The sequence below is a fragment of the Hoplias malabaricus genome, chromosome 1 (genome assembly GCF_029633855.1).
Source record: "Hoplias malabaricus isolate fHopMal1 chromosome 1, fHopMal1.hap1, whole genome shotgun sequence".
Lineage (NCBI taxonomy): Eukaryota > Metazoa > Chordata > Actinopteri > Characiformes > Erythrinidae > Hoplias > Hoplias malabaricus.
Genome location: NC_089800.1, coordinates 62,762,737 through 62,789,423, shown reverse-complemented (window position 1 = coordinate 62,789,423; position 26,687 = coordinate 62,762,737). Strand labels below are relative to the sequence as shown.

The 26,687-nt window shown below is 37.8% G+C and overlaps 3 protein-coding genes across 6 annotated transcripts; all 3 read right to left on the bottom strand.

The window, feature by feature from the left end:
* Positions 1 to 4: 4 nt before the first annotated feature.
* zgc:163014 (uncharacterized protein LOC100038766 homolog) lies at positions 5 to 5,011 on the bottom strand. Its single transcript, XM_066670069.1, has 13 exons — positions 4,889 to 5,011; positions 4,633 to 4,809; positions 4,446 to 4,551; positions 3,397 to 3,504; positions 3,069 to 3,170; positions 2,700 to 2,877; positions 2,279 to 2,401; positions 1,843 to 2,030; positions 1,553 to 1,749; positions 1,341 to 1,432; positions 1,190 to 1,244; positions 850 to 947; positions 5 to 716 (listed from the first exon to the last, which is right to left on the bottom strand). The coding sequence occupies exons 1-13, from the start codon at positions 4,948 to 4,950 to the stop codon at positions 454 to 456; spliced, it is 1,749 nt and encodes a 582-aa protein (XP_066526166.1). The 5' UTR covers positions 4,951 to 5,011; the 3' UTR covers positions 5 to 453.
* Positions 5,012 to 6,222: 1,211 nt separating this feature from the next.
* Positions 6,223 to 12,794, bottom strand: tmed8 (transmembrane p24 trafficking protein 8). Of its 2 annotated transcripts, none has more exons than XM_066681071.1 (7): positions 12,575 to 12,794; positions 12,044 to 12,079; positions 11,812 to 11,923; positions 11,579 to 11,678; positions 11,391 to 11,481; positions 9,470 to 9,760; positions 6,223 to 7,741 (listed from the first exon to the last, which is right to left on the bottom strand). In XM_066681071.1, the coding sequence occupies exons 3-7, from the start codon at positions 11,919 to 11,921 to the stop codon at positions 7,524 to 7,526; spliced, it is 810 nt and encodes a 269-aa protein (XP_066537168.1). In that variant the 5' UTR covers positions 11,922 to 11,923; positions 12,044 to 12,079; positions 12,575 to 12,794; the 3' UTR covers positions 6,223 to 7,523. The 2 variants fall into 2 exon arrangements, with proteins under 2 accessions (XP_066537168.1, XP_066537160.1); XM_066681063.1 differs by having other exon boundaries at positions 6,223 to 7,744; positions 12,575 to 12,790.
* A 1,099-nt stretch (positions 12,795 to 13,893) lies between these two features.
* noxred1 (NADP-dependent oxidoreductase domain containing 1) lies at positions 13,894 to 17,026 on the bottom strand. 3 transcript variants are annotated; one of them, XM_066644267.1, is made up of 6 exons: positions 16,775 to 17,026; positions 16,046 to 16,209; positions 14,961 to 15,141; positions 14,695 to 14,849; positions 14,381 to 14,579; positions 13,894 to 14,310 (listed from the first exon to the last, which is right to left on the bottom strand). In XM_066644267.1, exons 1-6 carry the CDS (start codon positions 16,927 to 16,929, stop codon positions 14,127 to 14,129), a joined length of 1,038 nt encoding a protein of 345 aa, XP_066500364.1. In that variant the 5' UTR covers positions 16,930 to 17,026; the 3' UTR covers positions 13,894 to 14,126. The 3 variants fall into 3 exon arrangements, with proteins under 3 accessions (XP_066500364.1, XP_066500372.1, XP_066500379.1); XM_066644275.1 differs by having other exon boundaries at positions 13,894 to 14,283; XM_066644282.1 differs by having other exon boundaries at positions 16,734 to 16,836.
* Positions 17,027 to 26,687: the final 9,661 nt, after the last annotated feature.

The window sequence follows — 26,687 nt, the reverse complement described above, 5'->3', positions numbered from 1 at the left end:
GCAATCAAATTGGATTTGTGATTTATTGTTTGGTTGAAATATTGAACTTCCATTAGCTTAATTGCAACTTACAGAGAAAACATGCTGCAGTGAGACATACATTAAAAAAAAAAGAAACAAAACAATACCCCTAAATGTGAAAAGACAAATAGAAGTGAAGAGGGAAAAAAAAATGCAGATGCATGAAAGTATTTATTGCACAAATGACATCCAGGTTGTTATCAAATTTCTGAAGTTGCAAAACAGAATGCTACTGAAAATGAGATCTGCATTGTCTGCAGTAGACGGTTAACGTAGCTGCAAAACAGCTGTTCAAGTCTAAAATATAAAATGACGAGGGGAAGGGAAAAAAAAAAAAAGTTTCATAATTTGTAATGAAATTCTATTCTAACTAGAAAGAAAAATAAATACATTTTTCCAGTTCCCCTTAAAAGTCAGATGTCTAGCCCATAATTAGTATTTTAGACACCTTGTGTCTAGTCCCTGCTTTTCAGCAGGGATTTCAATGTTGCATTTGATGGCATCGTCATAGAAAATTCCTGCACCATCTGAACCCCCAAACACTAATACAGTATTGTGTGTGGAGGGGCAGATATTGTAGTCTTCCTGCTTTCTTGCATCAGAAACAGCAGTGCCACTCAGGCAGATAAGACTGTGGCCAGCACGTGGTTTTGAGCAGAGCACTGGACACACCAGTGATGTCCAGGAATTAGTATCTGTTTAAAAAAATATATATATAAAAATAAAAATTCAAAAAACAGGCTTTGGACCAATCACATCTGCTTCTTGACAATGTATTTCTAGTTAAAACAAGTACATTTTCAATGATCAGTTAATGACTTTGCTAACCTGTATTGAAAAGATGTAGATCCTTTAAAGCTCCTAAAGTACTGCAGCCTCCGCTGATCAGCACCCTGTTGTCAGACACGGGCAGAGCAGCATGAAACCTGAACCCCCCCACACACACAAGAAAAATATCATTGCACTACTCCATATGCTTCCCAGACATCTGAATTCTACTTAGTACAAGCAATCTCACAGTGCTCATAACACTGATATTCAATACTGAGAGAAACAGCTATACACCAATTTCTGAATGAATAAAATGACACTGATGAAAATGTACTTCAGATATATATATATATATATATATATAAATAAAAGTTACACCTGTAGCCGATATTCTTACCCTCTGGCTAGTGGTGGCATGTTTTCATACTTCACTGCAGCATATTCCATGAAGCCTTTTAAAAAAAAAAAATCATTAAAATGAATGATATCAGTTCAGTTATTACAATTATTTTGGTTAGCCGTATACTTTAGTTAGTGAAATCTACTACCAAGGTCTAAAATGTGGAGATCATTGAGGTAGGCAGCAGTGTTTTGGCCTCCAAATATGACAAGCTTGTCAGGCAGCAGTGTGGTGGAGTGCCTGTTTGTAAATGTGAAGGAGCATCAGCATGCGGAGAAAGGTCAGATGACATTAAGTGTCTTGAAATGAAATAATGCTCAAAAGACTTGGGATAAAACTGATATGAAGAAGCACACTGACCCAAACCTGGGAAGAGGACGGTCACCCTCCACAATTGGTTGGTACCACAATTCATGTTTAGGGTTGAAAATGTACAAAGCATTACTGCATGCTTTGCCTCCAGGGCCACGACTGGGCTGCAACCCCCCAAACACATATAGCTCACCCTTATAGATGGTGGCACTATGGTATGCCAATGATGGGACATCTCCTTTAGCCTGGTAGATACAGATATCCTAATAATCATTCACTGCATAGTTGCAGAAATATTCTGGATATGCTTTTAAGTAAATGCAGAACACAGGACTCACAAGGATGAGTTTCCACTTCCAGGTTAAGGTGTCCAGCATGTATATGTCATTATATCTCTGACCTTCTCTCAACCCACCATACACATAAACAACTTTACTCTCAGGGTCAAAGGCTGCAGAGTGGCCTTGAGCACAGGGTGGGGAGGGGCCTGCTGCAGTGGAATCCATGAGGAGCCAAAAGTCACCATCTGTAAAGAGGTGATATATTCCAAATATAATACAAATTTAAGACTAAGTTGATGTGCCAATCTTCTCCCATTACTGAATGCATTACTTCCCACATCTACCATCAATAATTACAGCCATACAGAAACCTAATGTGCTGTTTACATATTTAAAAAAGGGAGTGAAGAGCATAGCATTTAAAACAAACTGCATGAAGAAAAGTTTACTGCAGCATGTTCTAAACAGGCCACAAACCCAACACTCAAATTACCAATCTCCAGCTTCCAGACAGAGTCTGTACAGTGAACCTGGTCCGCAGTCTCTCCACCAATCAGAACAGCTGTGTCTGGGTCACTTAAACACATGGTGTGGCTCCAACGCTTTGATGGACGCTCTGGATACATTGACAGTTAATATATGTATAAATAATCACTAAGCTTTCTCAAAATATGCTTTTTTTAATACTGTGCCAGTTTGTTATCTTCTTGCTTTAAAACTGGTCAGCAACATTTCTTCCTTCATTTCATTTTACAAAGCAGCTTTAAGCAGTTTATTAAGTTTACTGAAAAAGCCTGCTATGGCTTCAACTTGAACCCAACACTACTACTAATCCTACAACTAATCAATGAATTCTGATAGACCTCAATAACCATTGTTAATCAGCTAAACAAAAAGTGTAGCAAAACATTTACCTGTTCTAAAGCTCCTTCTCCTTTTGACAACTTGCCTCTCATGTTGTGATGCAGACATAATGCTCAGTCTGAGCTTCTTTGGGCTTGGAGCTTGACTTAACGTCTCGGGTGATTGTGGACCATCACTGCTCCAATTATATTCTCGGTTTCCGATCACCGTCTGCCTCTGGGTTTTATCCTTCAGACATAAGGAGAATAGCATGTTTGCATCATAGCAGCTTCAGAATAATAATAATAATAATAATAATAAGACAGAGCCATTATTGGATTATGGCCTTTGTAATATTAGCTAATTTTGTACACTTACTAAGAATATTAAAAATGTAGGTTTATTCTATCTATTTAAACAGCCAGATTGTTGATCCTTACCACAGACCACACTCCAAGGCTTGTGTTTTGCATTTCCATCTTACTTGTTCTGAGATCAGCATAACTGACATTGTCCTCTGGCAATGACCTCTGAGATGTGATCTTGAGGAAAGACATGAGCCCCGTTAAACGAATTGGTTCTTAATATCCACTTTTTTTATTTAAAGAAAATAAAAATAAATAAAAAACAACTTATAATTATGAAATTATGTGACTAACTGGTGCCACTTGTATGCAATCATCCAAGCAATATTTTAGCTGTGACGTTGCATACCTTGAACTCAAGAGGCAGCTTAGACTTACAGATTCAGCTTTAAAAATTACTCACATTATTGCTACCACTGCCCACAAGCATCTGGCAGAGTCTGGAGGACTGGCTGGAAGATCGTCGTTTTCTTGAAACCAGTGGTGTACTACTAACAAAGCTGGCTCCAACCTATATTATGAATGAAAGGGCACAATGTGTACCCCACCCACAAGCACACACTAAACATTGAGTGGATGATTCACAGATCACTCAATACAACACAATGCTTATTGACCAAGTTTCCACTGTGGGAGGAAATCATGCAGACACAGAGAGAACACACCAAACTCCACACAGACACTGATCTGAGGCAGGGAGTAAACCCACATCCCCAGAAACCAGGACCTGTATGACAGCAACACTCTGTTGTGCCACTGTGCTGCCTCGCCTTCATAATAAAATATTAACCATTTTTTCAAAAAGGTTATTTTTATTTAGTTTTTCAGCTGAACTATTCACACTAATCTCTGCCCATTTCCTCCCCATTAGCTGTTATCACTCCTTTTCACACAGGAAATCAAACTGTTCCTTCACAAGACTCAGATGTCTTACTGGGAGATCTCATGATAAAACTTAACATGATTATTTTAATTTTTAACATTCAACATTTGTATTTTGCTCCATGTGTTCACTTATAAATTTCACACGTCACTTGTTTGTTTTTTGCCAACTACATTTCGTTTGACAAGAATATGGATATTATAGAATAAATCTGCATAAAATACAGGAAATAACATTGTGACAACATTTATGAAAAAACCAAAAGGCTTGTGAAACATTCATATAACAAGCAATTCTGAAAACATTTATTAATCACTGCTTGTTACTTGCCAATCTGAAATTATCATAGTAGAGACATCAAGCTTTGGTATCATGTGAAAAACCTCTACCATGACTTTAGAAAGCTTTCAACTGCAGGAGGGTCATCATCTACCTTAATAAGCCCCTCCAGCAGCAACGCTGCCCAACCCCATGCGTCACAGACCAGCAATGAGGCCTACACCTTACACACCGTTCAGAACCCGTGTGGAGGAAACTCGTTGCCCTAAGTTAATTAATCCTGAAAATACCTCTCCACAAACAGTGAGGACCACTTTAGCGTATAGACCTCTCCTGCTTTTCTCTGCTGAGTGGGCTAAAATGTCGAGAGTCCAGTCTCCTTCCCAAACCAGACACCTTTCAAACAAATAGAAACACTAAGGTTAGCAATCCTCAGTCAGGGTGCTCGTACTCGATGGAGATATGCTGCGTGTTTACCTTGAATTTGGGGAGAGAATGCCAATTTTCTGGGGCTTCACGTCAGGGCTCACGGAAACTTCAATTAGAATTGTTGTGTCACAGGAAAACTTAGTCCATTCTCCAAGGCTGAAAATCATCAGCTGCTTGGGCAATGGCAACGGCATCTGAACCTGGTAACTCCTGCGATTCACGTTGCTGAAGAAACAGTAAGAAAGACAGTATTTGCAGCATGCCTTAAAAACCGCTGTTAACCCTCGGCTAACCCAGACTCTACCTGATAAACTGACGAGGGGCTTCTTGTAACGACCACAGAGCGTAAAAGTGAACTTTCCCCATGACTCATCTGCCAGCCACTTTCACCCCACATTACCAACCGTCTCTCTCCTTTTAAACGGGGTGTCATTCACTACTGCAGCCGGCAGAGATTAAGCCCCACCCACAATACGTGGGCGTTTCCATGACATCATATAATAGTCCCGCCAAATAGTACAGTGAATGGGTTTTTCAGTGGAGTTTACGATACGATACTAAATACGGCTGCCCTTGTATTAATGCAACGTCCAGCCGCCTCCCGAATTAAATGAATACCATTATTAATCTACAGAAAAATAGATTAAAACAACAATAGTTGTAGTCGAAGCTAGTGAAGTGGTGTAGGGAATTGCAATGGATTGGCAGTTTGTGGGTTTGATGATGGATGGGTTAGTTGGGGTGTGGTGGTTTGTGGCAAGGTTTGTTTTCAGTGAGATTGTGAGATTATTAACAGGAGGATGGGGTGGCAGTGGCCATGTTTACATGCAGTATGATAATGCATTAATAATCCAATTTATAGTCAATCTTAATTAATAATAATGATCTGGATTAGTTCAATCACACAGCTTTAGGGACCTGGAGGTTGTGGGTTCAAGTCTTGCTCCGGGTGACTGTCTGTGAGTAGTTTGGTGTGTTCTCCTGTGTCTGTGTGGGTTTCCTCCCACAGTCCAAAAACACATATTGGTAGGTGGGTTTGCTGCTCAAAAGTGTCTGTAGGTGTGTTTATGTTGCCCTGTGAAGGACTGGCGCCTCGTCCAGGGTGTATTCCTGCCTTGCGCCCAATGATTCTGGGTAGGCTCCTGACCCACCGCGACCCTGAACTGGAAAAACGGTTACAGATAATGAATGAATGGACGTATTAATTCAATTGGATTGGAGGAAATCTTTGCATGCAAACATAGCCATTGATGTTGTGGGGTAGGTAGTCTCAGTCACAAACACTCCACCCACAAGTTTACTTTCAGTGCGTTGATTTGGCCTCACTGTAGTTTCACATGACCTTAAATATTGTGTTAATTTTTTATGATTTATATTTATTAATTGCCTGTGTATAGTTTCAAAATCTTCATTATTTTTCTATATGTATGAAATAGCAGCAAGGAAGAAAGCTCTTCTAATGCATTAATATGTTTCAAATTTCAACTGATACTGTAAATGAATATTCATTCACTGTAAAGAAAACATTACTTATTTATACACTTATTGATACTTTACATGTTTTAGCTTATCCACTGTATGTGGGGTAAAACTATGATAGAAAATCAAATAAAACAAAACAAGCAAGTTTACTACTTAATATATTTATTAGACAAAAGACAGAAGTAGAATAAAAGCAAAGGCAAATTATCATTTCCATATATCACAAAGGACATAAAAATGGTAGACAAACAAAGCACATTGGCAGTTTTGGGTATTTCAGCAGCACAATAGTCTTTGGAGACATGCAGAAAGTCGTAAAATGGTGCGTGTGGGACCAGGTGTCAGGTGTGCGAGCAGATCTCTCCCTTGAGCTAAGCTTGCTGCCCTTGTCATAATGCTGTCTCACAAAACATCACATCAACACAAAGTCATTTGGTATTTATGGACAATCTGCAAAAAATAATGAAAATATAGACACAACACTACAGTCCTCAACATAGAGCTTTGTCTAACACATTGCACATTTACCAACACAGAAAAAGCAGCACACAAACATAATAGAATTTTTTAAAAACTGTTAAATGGCACATGTCAACATCTACAAAGATCTGACCATCCAGACTCTAAACAGGTGCTAATCCAGGGCTTTGTAAATATTGAATCAGTTACGTAACACTAGCTTTTCATGACGGAAACAGGTCTTCACTTAAGTCATAAAAAGGCAGACTGTGACCATTCCCTGCAGTTGTATCCCTGGTGACTGATTAAATAGTTGTTTTGTCTGTAGCCAGAAGACATGAGTTAAAGCAGGATTTGAACTGTATACATTAAATATGTCATTTGGAAATTCTCTGTAAGCACTGTAAGAGTTGCACGTTTATTAATCTGCAGAGGAGGTACCATAAACTTCTGACATGAATGCAAAAATATTATGTTCTAAATATTATGTAATTCATAGCCAGCGTTATTTATGTATTCCTTTGAAACCTGAATATAAAACATGTAAAAAAAGCTTTTGTTTTCATTATCACCTGACTCAACGGTGGATGTTGCCACATCACACACATTGTCTTTCTCCCTGTGCTTCCTATTCCGCTTTCTCATGATGAGCATGAAAGACCACCTTTCCCTGAACCGATGTATTACCTGATTAGAGGCCACAGTCAATTTGTGGTGTACAAAACATATACGGGCACTTCACTAATTCTTTGCACATAGCATCTGAAAGATACACTGAACACATTGCACACAGACCAAGCTTCATGGTCCCTCTCAAGTATAAAACCATGTCATATACACTAGCATATGTATTTGATCTGATTGGGCCAGTGATTGGATCTAAATAAAATCAATGTACAAATTAAGAATAGCTGGAATGATATGTATACAGTGCTGTATGTATATGATCAAAAATATATATATCATTAAAACATTCATTAGCACATAATCTTGTATCCTCAGGCACTGTAGTACACTCTGTAGTACAGAGTTTTATTCCGCCATAACGAGTAAGAGTTGTCGAACTTTAGGAGGTATGTGCCTTCTCCAGGGAAGTCGTGACTGCCTCCTTGAACAGCCAAGTGGCTGTCCTGACGGTACACAGGTAGGATTTCTCCCAAATTAGAGTTGGCCACCGTTTTAGACCCTTTTTCCACATCTCCAGGAATCACAGGCCCTGCTGGAGAATAACACACTTAGACTGTTATGGTCCAATTCTTCTGTTTTACATCCAGTTACATGAATTTACAGACCATGGGCCATAAAACAAGCTTCTTTTCTGAAACGTTAATCAATTCATAAATTGTTGTTTTATGTAAGAATTTAGGGCTGCAGTGAACATATTCTTTGAACACAATAAAAACAGTCAAATCTGGACATGGTGTGTGTAGCCAGCTTGAATTGTTTTGCTTCAAATCATTCACAATGTGACCCTGAAGTGTGATTGGCTGAGAGATGTTCCACTCTGACCAAAGCACGTCTAGTATTACTCCGCAAAATACATGTAACCTAGCAATTTACAAGACATCGGTTGGGGTGCTGGGACATTTTCACCAACAAGGAACCAGTTCAGTTGCCATTCAAACATCTTGTTCTAGCTCAGTGGATCGGTTATGATATGTAAACAAAAGAAAATACTATGACTGTGTCCAACTCGAGGCATTTTTTTTCAATCACTCAGTCACCAGCTCAGAAGGACGGCTATGGAGCAATACTCCAAAATACTCTCTTTTAACTTAAATAAAACATGCCATCGTTTAGCATATGATATCATTATGATCTGAACCCACTGTAAACAATGGTTAACATTTTATTGACCCTGTGTTTCTCTCTGGCTCTGTTCTGATTTAGACAGAGAGTGGCTGGGAATAACCCAGCCTTGGTTCCCATTAAAATGGTGTAAATGTGTATACCAGCTCGCTGGAGACAACCAAGATTTAAAATTCCTGAACAGAACTAGAGTTTGTGGAAAAGGGCAAAAAGCATATGTGGGACAGAATGAAACTATTTTACAATAAACAAATAAAAACAGCAATAACTAACTGTGGTATAATTGCAATGATACACTCGAGGTTAATGTTATAACATGAGATACTGGCACTGGTGTACTGATCTTCGGTCTATGACTGCAGCACATCAGTGCCAATATCTCAGGTTATAGCACAAATCTCGAGTGTATTACTGCTTTATTCTGCCAAACCATCAAACATGATTTGCAGGATGCTCAAAGAACACACTAAAACATTCAGTGATTGGCAGAAGGTCATTTGCATTTTACAGTAAAGACCAGAAAATGGGCTATTTTTTCTTCTTTTCATTTTTGACTGTGATTAAACTTTACAACTTCTGTGGCTGCTTCAGAGTTAGAGAGTGTCTCTCAATTACTTAATATAAAATGTGTTACTGAATACATGAAGTGCTTTTCTATTAGAAGGTTTGTGGCAGGCCAACAGAAAAGGATGACTGAGAAAACCGAGTGTGAGATGAAGTTTAATTTGTCTTCCAAAGCTGTGGTAGTAATTCATCATACTTAATTTTGCCACAAAAATGTATTTTATCTAATAAGAATGTACAGACTTGCAAAAACAAACAAACAATCGAGTGTTGTGGTGCATGTAGCTGCTTAGCTTAACCTGTTTGTACTTATAAGAGCTGAGAACACTGTTTTTGTACAGGCATATCTTTGTTCAACCATCACAGGTCTGCAGTTGATTTCTGTACAAAATTCAGATATTCTACATAAAATAAAGGACTAATACATACTCTGCAGCACCAAAAAATTGCCAGTGTTAGTATGCATTTGCAAAATATTTCCATTCCAGCTGTGTCTATGGATAGCTGACACAATTTGTCTACAAACTAACCTGATCAAAGGCAACAAATGGGATATAATACATTCCCTCACCTTCTAGCTCGTCATCTTCATCCTCATCATCACTAGATTCACTGATGTGCACTGTAATAGCTCGGCTGGTGACTGGAGACCAATCAAAGTAAACTCCAAATCCAATGTCATAGCCATCCGTAGCAAACTCCCAGCAAACACGTTTGGCCTCTGGTATTGTTGGTACATGGACCGTCATAATATCACCACGGTATACAGTCACCATGCTGTCCTTCTCTTGCCGTAACTTCACTTTCAGCTCCTTAAGGGCCATAGAGGTCCATGTGGAGGCTGGTGTCAATGGGGGTAAGTCTGCAATACAATGACATGAAGTAAAATTCATTCAAAAAGGTCATTTGAGGCCATGATTCCTGACAGTGCAACGAACTGTGCTCTTATTAGGAGAGATAGGACAGCAGGGTCCCTCTCTCATCTGTCAAAGTGTATGAATGTCACACATCTAGCACCTACCTCTGAGCAAGGTGAAGCACTCCCCAATGCCATTTATGCCTGGCCCACACAACAGGATTTAAAAAATCCTAACTGATGTTGAACACATAAGACATCCCATACAAAATGATATTTTCTTACTGTTTTTTCTGTGCAAAACACCACACAATTTTAGGTTATGCCTCATCAATGGCTCAGATCCTGAAAACATTGCAGGTGTATTTCAAAAACTGTTACATCAAAAGTGCACAAGGGAAATCTTTCCTCAAACTAGGTGCCAAGAAACATGGCGGATGACTGCAAACCATTGTAATGGTTTTGGGGAGTGCTCTCTGCTCAGGATTTAGCAGCCATGCTTTAACTTCTTCTGTACATACTGAGAAGTTCCGTTCAATTTGGCTCTCATTAGTTGACAGTCTTTCAGGCACAATGTCAATAATGGGTTTCATATCAGAGAATCAGCATCTACACCACACTACAGTATAGTGAGTCATAAATATTGAATGTTTCATATTTACAATTCACGAATGAGGCAGCCATCAGAAGCATAAAAATTAGATTATGGACTTCCCACACTACGGAATGATCTGGGAAGATCATTGTTTATGAGCACCCTCAAACTGACCTTTTACTATAGTCAGGAGGAGCAGTTCCAGTTATCCTGTACTGTAAGCCAGGGATTATATAATAATTTAAAGTTTGTTGGCAAGCTTACAACAAATCAGGGGAACAACAGAACTTCTAGTCAAGCCTGGATTAGTCTTGCAAGCCAGACTTGTGACTACTGTCAGAGAGCCTAGGGGATTTTGTTGCTTAATATGTCCCAGAACTGCCTACTTTGGCAGGAAAGGGCCATATTAGTGCCATGCAAAATAACATACGCAAACCACTGTCATTGTATGGCATATGGAAGTGGTATACACAGTCAATAAAGACCTGACCCCCCACCCCCCCTCTCTCAATTGAGCATCTATGAGAGGATTCACATGGCATATCACATGGTCTTTTTTCTTTGGATTTTACACTGCAATTTTTTGAACACTGCTTTTTCTGTTGCCAAACAAGCAGCTAGTTAAGATATGTAGAGAAACTTTAACTCTTATCATGGACATACAGTGTTGGCAACAAAAAATCTAAACTAAATAATGTGTTGCTTTTTTTTGTCATTATTTCGATCTGGGCTCAGGAATACCCCTTCATTACTGTCACTGAAGGGTTGTTTCACCCCCATTGACTAAATAGGTCCAGACAGAAAAATAACTTACGACTTAACCTACAAGAGAGGTAATTTTAAAAGAATTAACATCATTCAAGGCATGACAAACAACACTACTGTATAATTTTTGTGATCTGCCATATTTCCTCAAGTGGCAGTGTGTCTAAGACAGGCAAGGCTTTTTATAAAACGGCACATTCTCAGAGGGCCATGATGAAAGATGATGAGATGGTTTCTAGAACTTAACACAGGCCCTCAAGGAAGAGGCATGCTAACCTTTACTTTCTCCAGGGAGTGAGCTTTTCTCATTGGTGTTGCTCTCATGTGACTCAACTCCTGCAGCTGGCTCCGAGGTAGCATTTCCATCCTATTGACAACAGAAAAAGAAGAAAAGGATAATAAAACACCTTGAACAGCGAACAAAATCAGAATGAAAGAAGCACAGAAACTGTTAAGAAAATTACCTCTCCGTGCTGCTGTAATCCTTTGGTATTGCTGTTGTCATCCATTTTGGTTTGGTTGTCAGGATATATTACTGATTGGGAAAGATCTGTACTTTGAAGCCTTCAGGATGAAAAACGGGGATTCAGTTTTGTTTTAGTAGATTAAAAGTCTAGTGGTTAGGCCTGTTCGACTCAAGGCCAGCAAGTACGTTATTTTCTATAACTGCTGCAGAGGAACAAAGTCTGGTAGTTACCTGTCGAGTGGGTTTGAATCGCAGTTTTCCGAAGCTATACCAGAGAAAGAGGAAACAGATAGGGACGACAGCCTGGACTGGAGTTCTGACGTGGCCTCTAGTTTCTCCATCTCTACAAAAACAAAAACTCCCTACTTTAACATCAGAGTACACAGACGCACATAACAAAACCGAGATAGTTATCACTAGGTCAGCGAATTAGCTAGCTACAGTTAAGGTTAAAAAGCCTTACCATCATTCCAGGCGAAGCTTTATTGTCACTGACAGCCTGCAGTAAACACAGTCACACGAAATAAATGAATAATTTTGGAGGCTGCTGATGAGGCACAAATAGGGTTCTTATTTCACGAACTCTACCCAAAGAAATGCAGCTGAAATTGACTTCATATTCTTATTTTTCTTTCCACCTTAAATTGTGCTTCAGTAACATTCAAGGCTCCAGAAGGCACACCACCATTTAAGGTGGAACAGAAAATTCGAATTCTTGTCTTTGGGTAGCTTTCGCTCGCAGTTACACCGGTCTGAGACTGAAAACTGCGCGCGGTGCTGTTTTAAAGTAGAAAAGTTAACGATATCATAACGACTCCTGAATGAGGACTGCTAACGGCTTTAGACATCACCGTTTAAAATTGGAAGGCGCACGTACGGACTTCTTCCAGCTGAAACACAGCTAACGTTGCGAAAATGTCGCTAATGAACAATTAAGCAGCGATGAGCAAATCCGTATCGTAGACTCACGGTAAAAACTGAGCTCAGTGTTTACCTTTAATTGTAGTACGGCTAAACTGTGTATTCCTGGACTGGACGGCTGCTGCTTGGAAGACGCTGCTAAAACGCAACTGTAAACAAAATTCAGTCTATGAGCTCCACCGCGGTGTGTGCTGCTGAGAGCCCGGGGAGAAATAAGAGGCGGAGCTGAATCTGCCGCTTCATAGCACAACCCCAACCATGCAAATGTTTTACATAATACAAGTCCCACGGAGCGCAGACATACAATTGTCCCCCACCCCACCTCCGGTCATCGAGTATAACATATACATCTCTTTTAATCAAAATGACATATATATACACACCTCTGAAACACCGGAACCTAGGCTGATGACATTTCAAAGCCTGAATTTGTCAGTTTTAGATTCTAATGTGACACTCTGACCACTACCACAACTAATATTGACAACAACTATAATACATTAAAAAATACAATTTATAACCTTGTTTTCAACACTCTCTGTATAAATACTAGTGTTTAAAAGTAATTTTATAAATCCCAACATTTATATAAATGAAAGTGTCTAAAAGACAACACGAGTCCAGCAAATACTGCAAAAATTTTCTGGTTACATTTATGATCATCCTAAGAATATTTTCAATCCACAAAGTGGAACAGGGACTCGTGGATGCTGTATGATGGTATGGGGGGTGTATTATTCCATTTGGCTTAGTGATCTGCATATCTGTCAAAAAATCATTAATGTTAAACACTATATATAGAATTTGAAGCAAAATGTTGCAACACAGACAACGAATGGGTACGGGAAAACATTTCAATTTCAAAATGTGTATCCTCAGTTCCCAAACACATACATTTGTATTTGTTTGTGTACATGTAAATATGCCTTTTGTGTTTGCTATTTCATAACTGAATGCACTAAAATGTAATAATTACATATATGTATCACAAGACCCTTGTATACAAAATGCACATTTAAGTTAGAGCTTATACTGGCTTTTTAAGGATTAAATTATTAATGCACAATTACAAAACCAGCAGCTTGGATACATACACTTTTCCTGGATCATTTTTACTGTTTGCTATCTTTTAAACTGTTCCCTGTCTAAATTCAAATTTAGCAAGTACATAACAATATTTGGTCAGAGTAGGTCACAAGTGCTAGAAAACCTCCAGAGAGTTCACTACTATTATGGTGGTAATTGAGGCACAGCAGGTTTACAGCAGACACTCTCATCAATCCCCTGAGATTAATTAGCATTTATTTTAAGTGCCAGTTTATCTCTAGCTATTTTGGATCTATTTAATGAGGCAACTGTATTCACTTCAATACAACTACAGTCGCTCTCTGAACAAAAACTTTATTTTTCATATGGTGTTAAAACCACAGCTGTCCTTTATATTTTGTCAAAAAGGAATGCTTAAAATGTATACTTAAAAATCCCAATACATTAACATACATTACATATAAGGATTGTTTTGTAAATATGAGATTGTTTTTACAGTGACATTATGCTCTACATACATTTTAACCACCACTGTTGAGTAGAACTGTTTTTCTATTCTTAATCCTGCTTTCCCCAATTCACTGTTTAATTTCGCTCTTCCCATGTAACGGGGCAGAAAATGTTTTATTATACAATCTAGAAATGCAGTCTTGTAAGGATTTAGATCCCAATAGAAAGGAAGACAATGGAGTCTCCTTTGTCTGTGCATCAATCAAGTTGATCCAGGGAAAGGGCCTGCAGATCAAGAAATAATAACAATAACTATAATAATCAACATTAAAAAAGAAATTAAACTATTAATAGTTTGCAGTCTCATACTGCAGACACTCACTCCCCAGAGCCAATGAGTGCAGTCGCACAGGATGAGTTGACAAAGCTTTCATAGGTAAAAGAAACAGCTGAGGAATTAGTCTGAAACAGCTCATTCAGAAGTCGGATGGCTGGGTTGGATCCCAAATGCTGTGAAGTGCACATGTTGAGGAGACTGTACAGCACAGCAGGTACCCATCTTTGATCTAAAAAGAGACCACCTTACATAGACCATAAAAACAGCAGTTATTTAATAGCCAACACACTGTCACAGACTCAAAGTTCTGGAAGTAAAGCAAATAGTAAATTTGTGGGACTCTTGTGGTTTCAACTTACCACTCATTGAAAGAGGACATGAGGCAGTCAGCACATCATTGTCCTTTAACGCTGTCGATACTTCACTATGGTGAAGCCAAATCTCAGCAGAATCACAGACTACAAAATCATAATGGGGTCTAAGGACAAAATTGTGGCCAAGGAGAAGTGCAAGTCTGTGGGGGGGAAAGCCAGAAATATAGATATCTTCTTGTACCAGAGTTATAGAACAAAATTCAAACACTATTGTATTTGGTGTTTGTGTCAGCTAATATGTGAAATATTACCTGTGTAATGGCACTGCAGCGGTGAAACTGTATACAAGACAGTGTGCAGGCAGGTGAGAGTGAAGCTCTGCACACACTTGAGGCAGATATGATGGGAGCACACAGAGGAAAAGCACATCTGCCCAAGCAGCCAGTCTGCAGTTGTCAAAGTAGCACTCCACCCCCTTCTTTGAGAATTCCTCTACAATTTAAGACAGATTGTGTAATTATTTCAGAAGTCCCCTTATTAGCCATTGTTGATAGAATGGACATCAGTTCTGATCAGTTTAATTATTGTAATGTAGGACTCTGGTCCAGACATATTCTGGAGTTGCCCTTCCAGACATGTAGCTTACAGCTGGGTGGGGGGTGGGGGGGGGGGGGGGGGGTTCTGTGTCAGATGCATACTTCATTCATTCATTCATTATCTGTAAGCGCTTATCCAGTTCAGGGTCGCAGTGGGTCCAGAGCCTACTTGGAATCATTGGGCACAAGGTGGGAATACACCCTGGAGGGGGCGCCAGTCCTTCACAGGGCAGATGCATACTTACAGCTGTCAATGTTGTGTGTGGTTTTGGAATAGTTTAGGCTTGGTCAACACCTGTGTAGCACATGCTGACGGCATGGCATGCATTCACTGTAGATTCTTTGGAACTACCTCTATTTACATTTGTTCACTTGGACATTACCCAGACTATGTACAAGGGCACTAGCACAATAAAATCTGGATATTGTCGAGCTCAATTATGGACATTATATTACATTACATTAAATATTATGGGCATTTGTGTTTACACATACAGCTGCTCCAAATAATGTATGGATAAGTGCTGGGTTAGTGAGCATGTGAAAGGGGCGTAATACAGTATTTGCCCCTAATAACCTTTGTTATCACATTAACTAGAACATTGTTGACTGTTATGAGTCTGTGCGTAGCTGCTAGGGAGCAATGAGGTGTGAAAGGGGAAGTGTGAGAAATATTTTTTGACCATTTCATCAAAATCAGAATCCAAAGGGTTGAGTAAATGTATTTTCAATACCCAAAGGACAATGCAGCACAATGTTTGTGGGCTGTTATAAAGTGTATAGCTGATTCAAACACTCACGCAGTGTCTGAGGCCTTTTAGTTGAGATACAGATGTTAGATGGTTTGAACAGATGCAAGGCTAGTAAAACTTTTGCCAACTGTTTTCCAATGTGTCCACCTCCAAGAATGCCAATATTCAGGCCAGGAATTTGGGGTTTATCCATAAATTGTTTTAATTTCTCCCTGTAGTAGAGAAGAAGGAAATATTATAGCCCTTTTCCCACATAGGAACACAGTTCCCTGGGAACTAATGAAACATTTGTGACATGCTTTATTCAAAACACCACAAGGAGTAAGCACTTCTCTTACTCTGTCTAAAAAGACCTGTTCAAGCGCCCTGTTTCAGCAACTCTTCCTTTAAATGACAATGATTCATTGTGTATTAGAAAAGGTTATCCCTGCAATTACAATTGAGTGAGCATAATCTCTCATTTTAGCCATCTTTGCTGGGTTGTCTTTATACTCTATGCACGTTTTGCAAACGCTTAAAAATTTGCCAGGCTGTGACATCAATGCCATTTCCATCATGACTAAAAATTCATTAACAAGAACAAACTCTACATTAATTATAACAATAAAGCTGTTTATATATATATATATATATTAGGCACTGCACTGGCCTAAAGTGTGGAAGATGTGAGTCAGTTCATTACAGTATGGTTGGTAAGACACTTTAATGAACGTTAGCTATATAAATGAAAACGTACCTCCACAACGTGACTGAATAATTTACTTTGTAACTGATTACCTGACTAAAGAGGAGACTCTACAGAGAAACGCTGCGTGTCCACAACCACTAAGAGTTAAAGCCGCGGACCGACTGCGGAGAAACGTCAACTCTTTTTCATGTTCACTGAGTCCATGCTCAAATCCCAGAGAGCTTAAATTAGTCGTCAAGTCCATGATGTATTCCGCAACAGACAGTTTTGTGATTTTCTGCGACAATCACACGCCAACCACGGTTACACAAGGCGTTATACTTCAGTTATCCTTTGTCAACTTTTTGGTTTCCACGGTAACCCAACGGCGGGCTGCGACTGAAGTCAGGAAGAAGGCGACTGATTTTTCAAGTTAAAAGCTGGGACGTCTGCTAAACATAAACGCTGATGAAGGATCATATGATCATGGATCAAGGATTGCCACAATTCTTGTGTCGAAGCGATTCTCTTTCGCTTCCCAAAAGTGTTACAAAATAATAATAATAATAATAATAATAATAAAAATCATAAGACACTACTTTAGCCCAAAATCCCCACCTTGGAGAACTACACAGATAATTATTATTTATCTGACATAATTACAAATTACAATTTTTCAGTATTTTTCACTGACGATTGCATTTTGTAAATGTACAACTGTGTAATTTGATGCCTGTCACACACTCCAAGAATGTTGTGGCAAGGGTAAAGAGACAACATTTTATACAACAGTCAATATATCATGTTGTATATCATTCTACTACAAGCAAGGTAATGGAGTAATCTGTTATCTGCAGAGAGGGTGTTCAATCTTCAGTTGACAGCTGGCAGCGGGAAGGGGCAGTCAATGGTAGCTCACAATCGCTGGCACTGTATTTGGATGTAGCTGCCAATGTCAGGCTTCAGTTGTGAATCGCAACTGACAATGAAGCGCCACCTAGAGGCTGAAAAATGCAAATGCACATAATTCAATTCCATCACACGTCTCAATGAAGTTATGTCCAGTGACATTTTTTTTCATTCTCACTGACTTTCAAAAAAAGTGTTTTGTAAATAAATAAATACAAATCCAATAACAAATCTGTTGGAAAAATAAATAAATAAATAAATAAATATGCTAATAAAAGTAAAACATAAAATGTTCATTTAATAACGTAATATAGTTCATTTATAATTTTATCAACAAAGCAGCTTACATTAAAAAATAAATTATATTTCTTTAATTGTTTTAATTATACACTATATATAATTTATTTTTCAGTCATATTAAAGTACAAAAATAGAACTTGTTGTTGCTTTACTTTCGTCAGTGTAAATTACATGCCTATGGTATATTTACATATATGACTTTAAACTGACACTTTCATTCAAAGTGTCTTATAAGTTATTCTCAGAAAAATGGAGGGACTGGGCATAGCTAGATTGAGATGTGGTAATTTAATGCTCTCTGTACAAATGACTGGAGGAGCCTTATAAGAAAATCATGTGCAATTTATGTCTGATTAGGTATTATTTTATGCTGAATTATTTGCAGGTCTTTTTGACCTTTTATAATTGAGAGTGATTTTATTGTGTTGTTCTGAACAGTTACTATTATCTAGAGAGTAGATATTTTACCACAGTCTGTTTTCTTCACTCATAATCAGTCCTTTCACTCTGTGCGCACAAGTGTTTTTCCTGTCATGTGCAGTTTTCTTTTTGTATGTATGGCTGGTGGTGTTTGCTTGTAGCATCATTTCCTTGTATGCCAAAGTATGTTTCTTCATCACAGTGTGTTTTCCCAGCACTGTGTTTTTCTCCACACAGGGTTTTGAACTGAACAAGTCCAGTTGTAACCTGCTATAGGTGGTATAAAAGAATCAGTAGGCAATATGTTTACCTACTTTACCAGTACAACAAAATTAACTTAGGGAGAATGGAGACTCTGTCCTTGCTGCTCCAGGCTCAACACTGCAGAGACTGCAGTATGTCATTTCTGGTGGATAGAAGGACACCGGGCCCTCCCTCCTCCTTGATTTTAGGACAGTGATGTAAAAGTGAATTACACTCTGCAACTGTAAGGGGAGCCCAGAAGCAAAATACCAAATCTTTTCTAAAATTCCTTTATGAACATGTGGTATACACCCTTCAGCCTTAACATTATGACCACTTCCTGTTGCTCTGCATACTTTGCTGACCCTCCTTTCACCCTGTTCATCAGTGGTCAAGACCCCCACAGAGCAGATATAATGTGGTGGTGGATCATTCTCAGCGCTGAAGTGACACTGACGTGGTGGTGGTGTTAGTGTGTTAAGCTGGTACAAATGGATCAGACACAGCACTGCTGCTGGAGTTTATTAAATCCTCTGTGACACCCCTGGTCTGAGAAAAGTCCACCAACCAAAAACATCCAATCAACCATTTTGCCATTGACAGAAAAATTCTTACTTTTTGATTGGGTGGGCAAGAGACATGTTTGGGGTGTGAGCCCACACCTGCCCATATTCAACACTGGCCTTGGAATTGGATCTGTGACCATAGATGAGGGGTCATTTCAATTTGTGAAGGTCAAATGGCCTGTGCGTTACTGTGGGTAGCCCTGCTATTTTATTAGTTAGCTGTGTAGCTAACTAATTGAACAGCATTATAATCGCACTAGCAACCAAAGTAAATTTAGCTTTTTATCCATAAATTTTGATGTAAAGTAATTTTATTAAGGGTATCTTTTTCTGTTTAATGTAATTGAAATTTAAAAATGTAAAAATATTCAGGGCCCCACACCTGAGTCACCAATCCACCTATCAAAGTATGTTTTTGGACCATGGGAGGAAACCGAAGCCCCCAGGGGAAACTCACGCACACACAGCGAGAACACACCAAACTCCTCACAGACAGTCACCAGGAGCAGGGACTCGAACCAACAACCCCAAGACTTTGGAGCTGTGTGACGGCAACACTACCTGCTGGGCCACCGTGCTGCTCCATATATTTTCTTGAATTTATCCATTTAAGCTAATGTATAATTGGATTATGGGGCTGGAAGCTCCCCTGTGAGGGCTAGCGGCTACACTCATGGAATATTTTGGGGATGTTTTTGTTTGGGGGCACACATTGGTTGTTATTTGCATAACTGGGGTTATAATGTATAGTGTTTGTGTTTGTGTATTTGGTGCAGGGCAGTATCCAGTGTCAAGGGGATTTGGGTGGCCGTGGAAACACCAAGCCCAAATTATTCCCTGGTGCCATCTGCCTATAGTGCCCTTGTGATATTACATAACACCATTAAAATGTACATACTTTACAATGAATTAATTTTATTAAGTGTCAGTGAAAAAATGGTAAATATGATAATATGAAAAACAAATGTTATGGTTGTAAATTGTCAGCTAATTGTCAGGTACCTCACTGCTAACTGGCTAACCTGTTACAAGTTCATCAGAGCTGACTGAAACTGTAAAGTGTACCAACTACTGATGATGAGAATACACATAACAGGCAGATCCCGCTGCCCAAATGGTGGTTGCCTTTCCTGATTGCCCACTGCTTTGACCGACAGGTGGCTGCCACTGACTGGCTGGCAGCAGTATTGACTGGAAGCTGCCACTGACTGACTGGCGGCTGTATTTACCAACTGGCAGCTATCACTGACTGACTAGTGGCTGCCACTTATTGACTGTAAGCTGCCAATGACTGGTGTTTCCTGCTGGAAATAAGAGATTAAACCCTTAAAGGATCTGCAGTGCAATAAGTTAGGTGCATTTTATCCCTGTATTACATCCCTTTTTCTGATTTTCCTGATCCTCTTCAAGAGATCTTATGAGACAGACTGCAGAACTGCCAGTAAAGCACTGTGTGGCTCTATGCAGCATTGTAACACATGCAGAATGAGGTCTGTCTTGCTGAAATAACCATAAACATCCCAAGAAAATTGGTATATATAATAGTATATGCCTTTCTGAAACATCAATATGTCCCCACATCAATGCTACCTTGACACATCACTGCACAGAAAAATATGCATACCATTTTGTCATCATTTGAAAACAACTTCAATATATATATATTAAATGTATTTATTTATTTTTCATTGAGTGTTCTCTCAATGAACCTTTGCTAGATGCCCCATTGGTACTTTTTAGGTTCACCTTGTACAATGTTTTTAAAACAGTATATATTCAATATTGTTTGTTTATATTTTAATTATTCAAATTACTTATTTATTACTAAGGGGTCACTTTGTGACCTAATTCCTCCTTGCCAAAGGTGCTTTCTCCAATGTATTTATTGGTTGATTGATTGATAATTACACATATATAGCATATTTCGAGATACCCAAGGATGCTTTACAATTTGTTGTCAATACATCCATTGTTTTGTCAGCCTTTGGTGACATGTCTGATGACTGTCACCTGGCCTTATGTGCTGTTTGTACTCACAGATTATATGCGGCACTGTCAAAGTCTGTCCGGTGAACAAACCAGCTTATTGTTTGCTTTGGTAGGCACAAAGCTGTGGTCAATGCAATGATAGCATATAGTTGATCAGTTGGCATGCTGAATGTATATTTTATTTATAACCAGTTTATAAAAATAAAATACAAAACAATTTCAAATGAAATAGAAAGAAAGAAAGAAAAAACAACACTGTACAAGGCATTGATATGATACAAAAGAAAAAGAACATAAATAATTACAATAATGTACAATGGATTATCTCCTTTTTCACATTCTTTTTTTGAGGCTGTACAGTATTGTTTCTGGTGACCTGGATGATAAACATAGGGTGGAAACCACATCAATAATATAAACAAAGCTATAATTAGGAAGTATTACAATAAATTAGGGTGTTGGAGAACAAGACATGGTCACATAAATAATAGCAGACATAGCCCCTTGGAAGATTCATTGAGCTCACACTGAGTAAAGGGAGACAACATGAATGTAGTGGGCGATGTAGTGAGAGCAGAAGCCGTGATATACAGGTTTCTTATGCATTAATATTGAAATAACACTGTCAGAGGAGAAAACTGACTGTTTCACAGACAGCAGAAAGAGCAAACAGAGTGGTCTCATAGAAATGTAAAGCATTACAGATTTTCCTATTACAGCAAATGGGTTTAATTAATACTACTTTCTCCTTAGACGGGGCACAATATTCTTTAAAGATGAATTACTGCTCTTTAAATGTATTTTATATCTGATTAATTAACCATTAATATTCCATTTTAAATACAACAAAATTCAGTACTGTAGTGAGTCATTGAAAATAATAATAATAACAATAATAATTAAAATAAAATAAATAAATAAAAATGCAAAAAATACAAAAAAGTCTTACAATTATGTATGCACCCAATCTCCAGAAAAGTAAGGATGCTGTCTAAAATGTAAATAAAACAATGCAATTTTGTGCAAATTATTTAAACCATATATTTAATTGTAAATAGTACAAAGACAATATTTTAAATGTTGACATTTTACTGTTTTTATATATTTCAATTTTTTTAATTGATGCCAGCAACACATTACAAAAGAACTGTGAGTGGGCAAGAAATGTTTTTAAAGTTGTGTCATGCTACAAAACAAGTTTACTTGGCAACAGATCAGTAATATTACTGGGTTTAAAAAGAGCATCTTAGCGAGGCTGAATCTTTTGAGAACTAAAGATGGGAAAGTGTTCTCCACTCTGTGAAAGAATATATAGGACAGTAGTGCAACAATTCAAGAGTAACATTTCTTAACTTAATATAGCACAGACCTTAGGTATTTCATCATCTATGTTACATAATATATAAACTCTATATGCAAGGACAAGGACTAAAACCAACACTGACTAGCTGTGATTTTCAGGTCCTGGAAAGGTAGTGGGAACCAATGCATAGGCTCAGAAACCTCCTAAATCCATTGTATGTGAACACAGTTAATGCAAATGCAGATTGGGCCTGAGCTCATTTAAGATGGACTAAGACAAAGTGGAAAAATGCCTTGTGTTTAGAAATCATGATGTCCTCTAGGCTAAAGAGCAAAGGGACCATCTGACTTGTTATAAGCACACAGTTCCAAAGCCATAATCAGTGATGGTATGGGTTTGCATTACAGTACATGACCGGAGAGACTTTCAATATAAACAATATTAACTACTGAACAACAAACTATTCCAGATCTGTCAACCATTGAAAAACATTCATGAAAAGATAAACACTATAACTGAGACCTCGAGTTGTTGAGCAGCAGAAATCCTATTACAAGGAAGACTGGGATAAAATATCACTTTCAAAGCCATAGCCATTGGTTTCTTCAGTTCTTAAACTTTTACAAAGTATTGTTAAAATAAGACGTGATGCAACACTGTGGTAAACATATCCCTGTCCCACCTATTCTGGTATGCGTTACTGACATCAATTTCAAAAATTTCTTATTTTGCAACATCTTTGTTCTCAATTAAATACAGGGTTTAAATGATTTGCTCATCATTGCATTTTGTTTCCCAAACATTTTTGGAAACCTAATACTAATACTAAAACTTTGTAACACGTTTTGGATCAAAGCAATTTTAAAGCAATTCTCTTTGTCCATTTATCATCATATACCGACACAATGTAAAGAGCTGCTGATGTAGGGAAAAAAGATGGAGACAACTACTTTCAATATGTCAGTGACTATATGCTTCTTAGACAGGAAAGAGGGAAAAAATGAATCAAAAACAAATAAAGAAACAAACAAAAAAACTGTCCCTAGAATACAGGCTCTCAAACCTATGTACTTGATAAAAAAAAAAATAAAAAAAAAAATAAAAAAAAAAAGCTACATGGCATATACATTGTGTTGGCATACCACATTGTAAGCTCAAGTACAGACTAACAATAGCAATTTTAAAGTGTCTAAAACATCCTCCATTTTATCTTGCACACCCCACCTCAAAAATATCACTCATTACATCACAATAGTGGTAATAGATTTTAGTGATGTTAGAATATAATCTCCTCTGGCCCCAGACTGGGTTTATGATGAAGCTGGTCCCTTTTTAAAACACACTGTCCCATCACTCCCTACCCACAAAGGGAAGACACACACATTTTTTAAGGCGACTAGTTGACTGGACAGTCTTAATGCGGTGAGGGTTTAGCTGCTCCAATGACAGAAAAAATGTCCAGATACACAAGATACTCCCACTTTGATTGCCAACAAAAAAGGTATCTTTTATTTATTCTGAAGCTCAATAGTTATTAAAGGTATGTTGCTTAATAGATTCCACACATAAAGGTGCATCCTATATCTGATAAACCCTCATATATATTACACATATAACATCACGGCGTAAAAGTCCCTGTTTACGCTTGGTATTAGCATCCAATGACCATGATCTGATAATTATCCAATCAAAATATGGCATGTTAACACTTGATCTTTTCAAATGCAGGATCTGAATGCTAAATTGTACTAACCAGTATAAACAAAATGTAAAACATGAAGAATATATTAAAAAAAAAAAAAAAAAAAAGTTATTTTAGTAATGCCATCAGCACAAGCACCTTATGTCCTGAAGAAAACCAGTTTGAAAAAAAGCATACAGCACCAAGTGAAGCTTGGATGTATTCGTATACTAAGGGTTAATAAACAGGCTTATCTCAGTGCTCTGAATATATAACAATAATGGAATAGGAGGGTAGTGAATGTGGATAAGCTGCAATGTGTTTATACCCACACAGATCCAATCATAATGTGTTTATACAAACACAAAGATCTGATCACAATGCATGCTGGGACTACCTTGGGATCAGGAGTTAAATGCAAACAGATTTCAAAGACAAAGGCAGTTACATTTGTCTTTTAATTGTGTATACGGTAACTTCTATCAACAGGATGCATTTTTGTGCCAAGTGTAAGCAGGGCCAAAAAGCACACAAGCAAAATGAATTTGGGAAGAATATGGTGGAGCAATGAAATCAGGGTAAATAAAAACTGCAAAAATACAACATAAAACAAACCATAAATACAAATCTCAAACAATAATGACCCTATTTACAAGAATAATTCAAGCTTATTGGAGCTGCATTAGAGTGTTGGTAATGTTTTCTCTTTCCTGGAGCACATGCAGAGAGTAGAATATGAAGCAGAAGTGATAATATTTTACAGTATCTTATAAGCAGTGATGGAAAAATGAGGAAATGCAAACAGAGGACTGTTCAGAGAGGACAGTGTCTGGACTTAATAAACTGAAATTTTTATCAACAGAACTAAAAATGTATCAAAGAGAGTCAATGGGGAAACTTTTCACTACTTGAGTGAAGGCATACCACAATAAAAAAACATTTTAGAAAGTTCAAAGAACTCGTTTACCTTAGAATTAATTGTTTTGTCTAGGGGTATCATAGAAATTCATAATTGGTAGTTAACATCTCAAGTCTTTGTATTTAAAATTTGATAAAAATGTTCAAGAGTTCCTCAGAAGAGAGTGTAAACGTCCACATATTCCTCTCTGCCCTCAGCTTAAATAAAAGATGAATTTTCAGTGCTGTGTGAAATGAGAGATAAAACATTCACTTTGAACATTCAGCGTAAGTGTACAGACAGTGCATGGCGAGCCCACAGGGTGGACACTTCTTTGGTCATGCAGACAGAGGGATTACCAAGCCAAATTTCAGACAATGTGGTAGATAAACTAAAAGTTAATGATTACATGAGTACTACATGCATAAGTGTGTGTGTGTATTTGTGTGCATGTGTGTGTTGGTTAGTACAATTAAAAATACATTGCAGTGTAGTAATGAAGTAAAAAACAAGAAAACATTAAACCATCATAACCAAATAGTGAAAGCTTAAAACCTATCCACAACCGCATCCACAACCCAATATAACACCTTCATAGGCACATACAAAAAGTGCATCATACACTTGTAATGATTGTTTCAGTGACTGCCATTTCACGCAAACAAATCACAAGGATGCTCTTCAAAATTACTAACACTCTCTACATGTTTCTGCACACTCTATTAACTACACACTGCTGCCAATATAAGCGAAGGGCTACCAAGACAAAAAAGAAATAGAAAAAGAAAACTATGGCATCAATGACTTAGTGTTCCAGCAATCTGTCAGTGTACCTGCCACTGCAATATGCATTCAAGCCCAAATAAATATTTTATTAAATAATATATTACAGGTTTTACAGGACTTAATGCATATATATAAACCCATGCACCTTATAAAAACAGAACTCCTCTGAATTAGTGCTTTAGCTGCATGAAATGTCCTTAAGTCAAAACCTAAATTACTGAAACTATAACAGCTCACCTGAAAATAAAAAAAGAAAAAACTAGCCATTTCATTAAGAATACACAGCATTAATAACAGGCATAACTAACCTCGGTGTTCTAAAAAGCCAACATCTTAAGAATAAAGAGGGCTGCCAACAGAAGGGACAGGAGGAAGCTGAGAGAAGTTCTCACTTATTTTCTAAATCTGTTGTTTATAATACTGAACATTGTAATGTATTCTCTGCTCTAGCACACCGGATCCAATTAATGAACAGCAGTTAACAAGCCCTTCATGAGCTGGGTTCGGTGTGTTAAGACATTTATCCACAGGGCAGTGTGGTAAGGCACATTACAATATAGTCACACATCTGCAATTGATTGAATTTAGCTACCCATACCTCACGCTTGGATGTAACAGAATCAAGATGCACAACATTTGTGTTGAATAACAATAATTTCGGTGGTTGGTAAAAGGGTAACACCACCGAAATCCACTTGGAAAACTGGGCTCTCAAGTACTCGAGCAAGACTTCCAATGATGCATATGCATCCATCAATTTGTAAAATTATTAAAATTATAAATCACTCTAATGACTGAGTGCATAAGAGCATTTACTAAAAGCTACAAATGTAAAAGTATTTAAAAAAAAAACAAAAAAAAAAAACCCTTAGCTAGTCAGTGTGAGACTCAAAAATAACTTTTGATAAAGGTAAATCATATCAGCACT